General features: G+C 37.8%; 1 protein-coding gene across 7 annotated transcripts in view; it reads right to left on the bottom strand.

Moving 5' to 3' along the window:
- Positions 1 to 524: 524 nt before the first annotated feature.
- Positions 525 to 10,591, bottom strand: part of dop1a (DOP1 leucine zipper like protein A) — a 46,880-nt gene continuing 36,813 nt past the window's right edge. For 6 of the 7 annotated variants that reach the window (XM_031901708.1, XM_031901714.1, XM_031901713.1 and 3 more), the window contains 11 exons: positions 10,100 to 10,244; positions 9,896 to 9,978; positions 9,708 to 9,817; positions 8,993 to 9,142; positions 8,407 to 8,468; positions 7,952 to 8,104; positions 7,239 to 7,375; positions 6,936 to 6,991; positions 5,407 to 5,571; positions 4,495 to 4,624; positions 525 to 986 (listed from right to left, as the gene is read on the bottom strand). In XM_031901708.1, the coding sequence (XP_031757568.1) occupies positions 684 to 986; positions 4,495 to 4,624; positions 5,407 to 5,571; positions 6,936 to 6,991; positions 7,239 to 7,375; positions 7,952 to 8,104; positions 8,407 to 8,468; positions 8,993 to 9,142; positions 9,708 to 9,817; positions 9,896 to 9,978; positions 10,100 to 10,244 (1,494 nt within the window). In that variant the 3' untranslated portion in view covers positions 525 to 683. 7 annotated transcript variants of the gene reach the window in all.

The following is a 10,591-nucleotide window of genomic DNA, read 5'->3' as shown; positions in this document are numbered from 1 at the left end:
GCGACTTTTTCGTATGTTTTGCGATTTTTTCGGATTCTTTACGAATTTTTCGTTACCAATACGATTTTTGCGTAAAAACGCGAGTTTTTCGTATCCATTACGAAAGTTGCGTAAAAAGTTGCGCATTTTTCGTAGCGTTAAAACTTACGCGAAAAGTTGCGCATTTTTCGCGTAAGTTTTAACGCTACAAAAAATGCGCAACTTTTCGCGTAAGTTTTAACGCTACGAAAAATGCACAACTTTTTACGCAACTTTCGTAATGGATACGAAAAACTCGCGTTTTTACGCAAAAATCGTATTGGTAACGAAAAATTCGTAAAGAATCCAAAAAAATCGCAAAACATATGAAAAAATCGCAAAATACCGATCATTACGGAAAAAACGCAATCGGACTCATTTCGACCCGTTCGTGGGTAAGTAAATCAGCCCCATAGAGTGTTTACCCTACCACTCTTAGCTTACAGTCAGGAAGAGAGCAAGACTAAGCATGAGAAACTATGCAGGAAATACAGAGCAAAATGAAGGCTCTTTTAACATAGTTGATTTTATTTACAAATAAAAATATTTAAATTAAATATGATGGAATGAGAAGTAAGAAGCATGTTTCATACAGTACATACAAGGTAAAAAAAATCCAAATGCTGTACAACTCAAATGTGATGATCATGACTAGTGGCTTTAGATCAGCTCTTCAAACCCCCTTCAAGAAAATCTCTCTCAAGCATCTCCTCAATCTTTTGTCTTATTTTGCAGAACAGTTTCTGGTTTTCCATTTTAATGTCTTTGTTGGGAAAAGAGCTTTGGTAAAGTATCGGGCTCCCTGATTCTCCAACGCATCTGCTTGTGATTTTGCTATTGAAGACTTGGCTTAGTACGTTGAAAAAAGGCAGCAGCTGCTCGATGGTGCGGATACTGTAGATTGTTAGCAGGAGGTTTCCTGGGTTCCAGTCTAGTGTTCTCCCTGAGCAGTCCTCCTCTGGGTTTTTCTGAAAGAATACAGAGGCTATGTAAAACCTATGTTAGCCCTATGTTGATAGGGTTAACCCCTATCAACATCTGATCGCAGGCTCCCACAGAGACCTTTAATTGAATATGCAACCAGTGACTGTGGGAAGGTGACAAATTCTGCAAACTCATCTGACCATCCGAAGCCAGTGGGAAACCTGAGACTACTGGTTTCTTTGATCTGTGATCAAAGAAAGTCAGTTGTGGACCTAGAACAGCAGGGGGGTGCAGCTATGAGAAAATATGGATTATAGAAAAGGATCCATATCTCCTTGGCTTTAGGGTTCACATCCTCATAAATCATATATTGATTATGAAAAGGCCCCATGCTTCCCAATGATACCAAACAGGGACTTCCTATACCCACCAGTTAGGAGGGATAGTTTCTGGGGGACTGGGACATAAGACACCCCTCATGTTTGGTATCATTTTGATCACCCACATATGGGTCAAAACAAGCCCATACTTTCATAATAATATTGGGTACTGGCAAGTACCAATATTATATGACAAGAAACTGGCATGAGAATTGCAGCTTTCTACAGGGGGGTCATGTGAAAAGTTCCTGGCCACTCCCTCCTCATACATACGGTAATGAGGGAGGGGCCCAGCGGGACACAAAAAGCACACATGCCCAGGTATTCTTCAGATCATTCTGAGGTCCTAATCTGTTGGGGGATGGGCTCAGGATTTCCAAACTCTTGCATGAGGAGGACACAAAGGATAACTCGGTAACGTACACATGGTTTTCTCTGTGTTTTATTTCCTTTTATTTTATTTACTGTTTGTATGTATATGTCTCTTTTTGGTAAAACCTTTTTAAATGCACTGTTTAACTTTGTAATAATAAATATAAAATGTATTAAGTTCTGTCCTTTGGCTCTATAAAGATCCCTACATACCTTGTTTCCATGTGAATATATTAACTGCTTGGCTGTATGTGTATTAAGTAGAGGGCAAGTTTTGTGTAAATACTAATTAACTAGTTGACTGCTAGCAGGAGAGTGTGTTTGACTATAATTAAGCTCGAGTGCTGGTTGAATTAATGGAAACTAACCCTAAATACAGGAAGAAAGCTTGTGTGATACATTTGTGTATTAGGTTTCTATCGCCTGTTAATGATAGATGGTGGCAGCAAATAGTTATTTGGGGCGGTGGTGTGTTTGGGGGTGCCTGATGTTAGTCTAACCTGCGTGAAAGGTGACTGAGTGTAACCCCTTGTTGCCCATACACGTCTGAGAGTGGCATGTTCATGACACTATGGCTTTTTAGTGGTTGCTCAGCTTCTGTCAAGCCATTCAAAGGTTTCAGCAATACAAAACAAATTTTAAAGCTGGCCATGAATAGTCCAATTTTACCTGCCTCTCCAGACTGAATCTAAGGGGTCAAACCTGTCGCCTTCATGGAAAAATATCTAGCTAAGTACAAGCCAAATGTATAAAACACATGTTTAAAAATCCTGTTGGGACTGGACACCGTGTTCCTGTGCCTTTTCTGACAGGTCTGCATAGGTCTTTATTATGATCCAATTCAAGATTATTATTATATTTTATTATTTTAAAAACATAAAAGTATAGAAGTAAAGAAAGCAAACCAAAAAGCCCCAAAACGCTGTAAGAAATAAGGAAATAACCCTATTAAACTAGACTAGGTGGTATACCGAGGGGCTGATTTACTAAGACACGATTTTGAATCCGAATTGGAAAAATTCCGGCGTCTTTACGATTTTTGCGTAAAAACGCTAGTTTTTCGGCGTCTTTACGATTTTTGCGTAAAAAACGCGAGTTTTTCGGCGTCTTTACGATTTTTGCGTAAAAACGCGAGTTTTTCGTAGCCATTACGAAAGTTGCGCAAAGTCGCGATTTTTTCGTAGCGTTAACACTTGCGCGAAACATTGCGCCTTTTAAGTTTTAACGCTACGAAAAAGGCGCGACTTTGCGTGCAAGTGTTAACGCTACGAAAAAATCGCGACTTTGCGCAACTTTCGTAATGGCTACGAAAAACTCGCGTTTTTACGCAAAAATCGTAAAGACGCCGAAAAAAATCGCAAAATTACCGATCATTATGAAAAAAACGCAATCGGACGCATTCGGCCCGTTCGTGGGTTAGTAAATGTGCCCCCTAGTGTTCAAACCATACTTAATACAGGTATGCATTCTTATTTTTTTCATAAATTATTTCACTACTGAATATAGCACAGTATTTAAGAATATTTGCAGTATCATTTGTAAGTTTTTACTTGAACTATAAAATAATTATATAATGATTCCGGTTGTCAATCAAGGGAATGTACAAATTTGGTGTTAACCATTGGAAGACATGTAAAGTTATAAAAGTTGTTAAGTATTCCAATGGAATGTTACAAGTAAGATTTAATAACATAATATATTGTAATTTCAATGCTGTGTAGTTTATTAAATTACACAAATTATTACAAACAGTGCATAGACTGAACATTGAGCCATCTTAAAGAATGCTATTGACAAAGAGTTTAAGGCATGCTAAAATATTTGGTATGCTAGGATCTAAGATCTGGGTGTTAAAGTGATAGAATGAGTTCAGATTTCTTTAAAAAAAAAGGAATATTTTACATGTTTGAAATGTCATAGAAGCATATTGGATTTCATTTGGTTTGAACATTAGGTATGATAACACCCATCGAGTTTAGTAAGGTTATTTCTCCATTTCACACAGCGTTGTGGAGTTTTAACTTTTCTTGTTTTACTTTTTTGTTTTAAAATTATATTTTTGTTCGTACTTGGCCATGTTCATATTAAAGGAAAACTATACCCCCAGAATGAATACTTATCAAACAGATAGTTTATATTGTGTTAAGTGACCTATTAAAGAATCTCACCAAACTGCAATATATATATACAGGTATGGGACCTGTTATCCAGAATGCTCGGGGCCTGGGGTTTTCCGGATAAGGGAACTTTCTGTAATTTGGATCTCTATAACTTAAGTCTACTAATAAATCATTTAAACATTACCTAAACCCAATAGGCTTGTTTTGCCTCCAATAAGGATTAATTATATCTTAGTTAGGATCAAGTACAAGGTACGGTTTTATTATTACAGAGAAAAAGGAAATAATTTAAAAAAATTAGAATTATTTGCTTATAATGGAGTCTATGGGAGATCGCCTTTCTGTAATTCAGAACTTTCTGGATAATGGGTTTCCGGATAAGGGATCCCATACCTGTATATAGAGATGAAAGATGAGAGGCGGGCTGCCACTGGTTTGACCCCTTATATTCAGTCTGGAGAGGCCGGTAAAATTGGATTATTCATGAGCCAGGGGGAATAAAAATATGGCTACTTTGCCAAAGCTTAGGGGGTTGTAAAACACCACTACCCACAGAGCAGCACTGGGGAGATGAGAGGCGGTTGCTTAAAAGGGAAGGAGCCAACATAAAATAAAAAAATGTGCCCAGTAATGTTTTCATCAGTGTTGCTAAATGAGCATTAAATAAAGAGACAAATTACCTTTGCTCTTTTCCTCAGCAGCTTTGCAAGGCGCACAACGTATGGTTTGAATTCCCTTTGATGTGTGCCTTGTCTGCGCACCTCCAAGCCTGCATCATCTGATGCTTCCGGGATAAATGCCCATCTGTACCTAGCATTGTCAGACACAGTGTGTATAACATACAAATCTGCATATGGGGACACATAAGTCTCATTGCATTTTTTTTTTTCTTATATGAGCAGGCGGTAAACTCTACTAGTATTAGTTTGTTACTGAAGTACTCCCTTGTGTCACGTAGATTCAGTCATTTTTACTCTAAATGGAAGCTTAGAAATCAGTTCTAGTTAGTGTTTGATTCATATCAGATAATAATCTTTCATAAGTATTTGTTCATTTATTGATCACAAAAATGTGCATTCTCTGAATGTCATGTAGCCAATGTAACAGGGAAACAAGTTTTGGGTGCACATACAAATGAATACTCTTTTGTATAAGTTCTCTTTGCTGTCAGTAAAACCTTATAGCTAATTTATATTTCATTATTTGTAACCTTAACAGTTAAACAATTTCATTGTATGTCGTAGACAGGAAAGACAATTGGCAAGTTTATTCATTTGATCCCTGAATTAACTCCTTCCAGTTTATCACTTAACCTGATGATTGCTCCTGTCACTTAACTTAGCATCCAGGCAGCAGTGTCAAAGACAGATTTTAAGTGGAGGGACTTTATGAAAAAGAAATTAATATGTCCTTGTCATTACAGTCAAAGCATTAGGTTATTGCCTTGTGTGGCATTATCCTGCTTTTGTTAGTAGTAGTTCTGTACCTTAGCTTGGACAAATCATGCATTTACCTTCTGCAAGCCTGAGGTTTCAACGTAAGTTTTATGCATTCTTGCATAATGCATCTAAGATAAAAAATATTCCACTTACATCTGAAACTGAGGAAGGTTTTCAGAGGGCAAGGCTAAGGCCAAATCTAGAAATTTGCACGCAGACAAATACAGGTTTAGCCACCGCTGGCTGTTGTAGGATGTAGAGAAGCCATTTCCTCCAGTGTAAGTTGTTTCTAAACCAGCAACTGATGGCCCAGATATCCTAGAAAAAAAGCATGGGGGTCATTTGGAGACCAGCAGTTAACAAGGTAGAATGTTATTTTCCTGAGGTCAGCTTCATTTGCTCTCTGTTGTTGCACCAAACTATGAATATGCATCTTCTTCATTTGCTGCTTAAGTGGACACTTTGAACTTTATTATTACAGGTAAACAACTCAATGTTGAATTCAGATGCCCTTTACATCATATCATAAACACATATAATTCATTAGTGACTGGCCAGTCTACTTAAGAATCAATAAATTATACAAACAATAAAATCATGGTACCATTGTGACTGGATCATACCTTCTTACACCTGTAAGTTTCAGCCAACACCTAAACCTGAATAAGTTCAATGGAACCATTATGATTGGATGCCTGTGACTGTACTACCCTCAAGGGTTTAAATGCCGGAGAATTCCCTACCAGTCATTTGAACTGAAGAAGCCACTTAGATGAGTGGTGAAACGTTTTCAAGAGAAAAACTCCAGAAAAAGTCCAGTTGTTTTAGACTGAATTCTACTAGATACTGTAGGTATGAAGATCCAAATTACTGAAAGGCCTCTTATTTTGATAACCACAGGTTCCAAGCATTCTGGATAATTAAACGAACACTGGCACTACTAAAACTCTCCAGCTTTAATGACCTACATGTACCAACAGACCAATCACCAGATTCTGCCACCCTGGCTTTGGCTTTTTTTCTGTAGAAGCAGAATATACTTCCTAATTGTTCTTCTAAAATCATTATCCCTGTACAGTAGAAGCTGCACTCGAGTAACTTTTAGGCAATAACACACACATCTAAGTTTTCAACTTAAAGGGATACTATAAGCACATCAGCCCAAAGGTTTTTGTAATGGCACAAGCAAAGGAGATTTCAAAGGATCTCAAAAACAGTTATCGAGGCTAGACTGGATAAAAATAGTTTCGACTCCACCAGTCCATGGTCAGGCAGATTGTGTACAAATGGTGGCAATTCAATACCATTGTTACTCTTCCCAAGAGTGATAGGTCAACAAAGATCACACCAAGCAAGGCATATTATACTTCAGGAAACCTCAAAGAACACCAGGCTAATATCCAAGGATCTAAAGGGCTCTCTTAAATTGGCAAATGTGGGTGTTCATAAATCCACCGTCAGGAGAACACTAAAGAAAATGGTGTGATGGCAGTATAGGAAATTAATAGTTGCAGGAGTACCAGAAAATGGATTTCTCCATATAAACATAAAAAGCACCAGTACATTTTTCAGCAGTATTTTAGTTCCACTTAACTATATTGCATATTATTTTTAGGCACTGGCACTTTTTATTCTGAAAACAATATTTCTTTAAATGATATAACGAAAAAAATACAAGGTACCTTGTGATATCTTCATCAGCAGTGAGTTCCTGTTCCATAAGCAGAAATACTTGTACCTGCAATTAAAAAGGGTTTGACTCTAGAATTCACAGCAATACAGTGGTTTTGAAATTTAAACATCAAGCAAATATATATTATTTTTATACAGCAAGAAATTAAACAGTCCCTGTCCCAGTGGAGCTTACAATATAATTCCATAGCCATATTATTACACATTTAAAAATAACTGAATTCTTTATTCTCCATGTACTGCTGGATATGAAACAGTCCAAATAGTACAAGAGTAAATAATAAGGAACACACCAGTTCAGTGATCATAGTTGGCCACAGAGAAGTGAGGTGCTGGGGAGACATCCTTAAAAGCAAAACCCGAAAGAACAGGAATACTTGGGAATGCAGAGTTGGAACCTGTGGCAGCCTCAGGCTCTCCACTAATCTTTCTGAAAAAGACAGAAAAGCAAATGTAATCCTCATTTCAGGCAGGCACTCAATCCTCATTGTATCAACCCAACCTTAGACTATTGTCTACATCACAGAAAAAGGATTATTTTATTTAGAATAATCCCCTTTTCACACATACCCAGTCCAAAGAAAATAGCACATGCTTGTGGTAAATAAAAAGCAATAATTCCTTGCTCTAAACTGCTGCCAGGGGTGAATAGTATTTAACATATATCTCCTGACAGTGGAGCTGAATCTTGGTTGACATGCTTACATTGTACTTTACAAAGACAGGCAAAGAGGATCTTACAATTAAAGTATTTATAACAGACCCTACGGTCAGGTACCTATAGTTGTATAGTTAATTTGGTTTGAAAATAGACCAAAGTCCATTGTATTCAGCCCCCTCCAAATGAACGCCAGTGCGCAGATGCACACATCTATACACTCAAACACTACAGGAAACAAGACAAGTTGAAAACATAAAACCCCCTTGCAAATAGTACCCAGGCTTATTATAACAATATGATTTGGTTACATGAGAAAAAGTTTAAGACTTGCTCTGATGTATTAACCTTGTATGTCTGGTAGAAACTTCTGGTACTGGTCTATCTCACTGCTGAAGATGGCAAATGCCAGTCTCTTGAGAAGCATGGCTCGCTGCTCCAACTCTGCATCACGGTTAGTAAACAGACCAAGGGAACTACTCTGTGCCACAGCAACGCGGGCTAAAAAACATGGCATAACTATAAACAAGAACTTTAAAACACAAAGTAATGAGTAAAATGAGAATTTGAGATAAATGTTAAATCCAATATTAGCTGTGCTTTTTGCTTAATACCTGTACTTGTAATTTGTACTTTGTGGCAGTTCACTGTAAATTTCTTTTTCTCCTTTTCTTTTTTTGCAATGCAAAAAGGCAATATCTGTTGCCAATATAAAGTTAAAGGTTTGACAAGATAAAAAGCATTGCTGGGATTGTTGTTGTTCCAGGGCATAACTGGATTTAAGGGAACAAAGAGTAACTTACTCATTAAATCCCGAAACGTAGTTTTATCATGTGTCATGAGATGGTCCATAATAGATCTCCAGCTACAAGGAAATATATAGAAGTGTTACTTAGAGCACAAACATTTATGGGTCTTCATATTTTGGATTAACAGCTCCCATCTTCACAGAAAGAGTATGTGCACTTTAATCCATTAATTTAGTAGTGCCCTATCATATTTTCAGCCCCATGTGAACATTATGAGGCATTATATCGATTAGAACTGGAACTGGAACTGGAACAATATAGTGAGAGTTATGGTTGCACATGGCTCTGCCGATGGGCCTGCATAGTGCTTTTTTATAGCACGTCACAGTTCAAAAGATGCAATGACTCTCATATACAGTATAACTATGTTACACACACATATATACCTGTAGACTAGAACAAGAGCATGTGTTACAGCCCCGTGAGCTCTACAATTTATTTTTAGCAGGCACATATCTTTTTACACTTTTTATTGCCTCCTCATGAACATGTTGAAACAGTCAGTGATAGTTAATATGTATATTCCCAAATCTAGAATGTGATTTTGCCATATGGCATTATAAGGAATGGAGAGTCTTACTGACTAACACAGGATCCATCCATCTGGAAGAAGTTGGGATCCATAAAAAGGTCAAATGCTTCCTTCTTCCATGTTCTCCTTGTATACTGATAGCCACTCAGACTGCTCAGAAGCTGCACACAAGCTCTGTAGCTGGAAGCATTATGTGCACTGCAAAATTATAGAAGATAACAAATCAGCATTTTCAGGCACATTATACAATTATATCACTACCAACAATCACTCCTGAACAGCACCAACACAATAAGTCTCTTGCTTTACTGTTCCTTTGTTAAAAATCCAAGGAACAAACTATTTGCATCAAGTGTTGGGAATGAGTCATATATAAGCATCCTTTTACCTTGAATTCAGTCAACATAAAAGTAATATTTGGCACAGACTAGCCAAAATGTGGGTGAGGGAGAAATTCCGTGGGGTGATTGTTTATGCTTTCCACTAGGCTGTCTGGTGGCACATATGGTCACACCCTGCACACAGTTAATGGACTATCTTCAACACATTCTGAAGTGTCCAATACAATATTAAATTTCAACATGCATAAAAGGTTTGGTATTTGGCAGAATTTTTAGGATGAAATGATAGTATTGTGGCCAAATGTCCCTGCATCCCTGCTTTGAAACAATACTCATACAGGGCCAGAATTTTAAGCATAGTTTCTTATTATCTAGTCTAACTTATATGTTGTTAATATACTTTTTATGTAATAAATACATACCTGTGATTGCGTAAGTATGGAACCACATAATGCATAATATTAACAAGCAAAGGTATAACTCTCTCTTTCTCATCACTGTAGAAAACCATATCCAACAAGTGTGCAAGAACCTGTCAGGATATAAACCGAAATCTGTAATACTGTGGCGCATGGAGCATTTAAAAAACAAAGCATTACTGCTTTCTTACCTCAGCGAGTAATGTCAGGGCATGCACACTGTAAACAGATGGAGTAATGTTTGATATTTCCATGACTGGGGATAGCATAATATCTGGATCAAAGACAATATAAATGTTTATTAGATTAAATACCAAATTACACATATCTAACTTTACCCTAAAAGACATAAGCTTATTCACAATGTTATGGAACATGAACAAAAATAAATCTACCTTCAACATCAGATTCTAGATTGGTCCCATCTACAGTAATCCTGGGGGACGGCTTGACTTCCAGATTTCTTCTTAGCCATGTAGTCTGCTCCAAGGACGAACCAGCAATTGCTCCAATGGCATCTACTATTTTGTGAGTTACATCCTATAATGAAACAAGTAAACATGGATTTCCTGCTAAGCTCTGCAATAGAATCACAGCCCTTTAGGGCTCTGGCACACGAACATGTAAGTCGCCGGCGGGATGGCAAACGCGGCGGAAATCCGGAAATCGCCCCGCCGCTTATGCCATCCCGCCGGCGACTTACATGTTCGCCGGTGGGATGGCAGGGGTAGGCAACTCGGGGAGATTAGTCGCCCGCGAACAGGGAGTTTTATCGTGGGCGACTAATCTCCCCCGTGTGCCAGAGCCCTTACAGTAGGGTGGAATAGTCAGCTCGAGACAGTGCAGCCTATATAGGCAGTAGCAAACTAAGCAAAATGTGCACACGT

Source organism: Xenopus tropicalis, chromosome 5 (genome assembly GCF_000004195.4).
Source record: "Xenopus tropicalis strain Nigerian chromosome 5, UCB_Xtro_10.0, whole genome shotgun sequence".
NCBI classification, from domain to species: domain Eukaryota; kingdom Metazoa; phylum Chordata; class Amphibia; order Anura; family Pipidae; genus Xenopus; species Xenopus tropicalis.
Note: the sequence above shows the minus strand (reverse complement) of the source record. Positions and strands in the feature narration are given on the sequence as shown.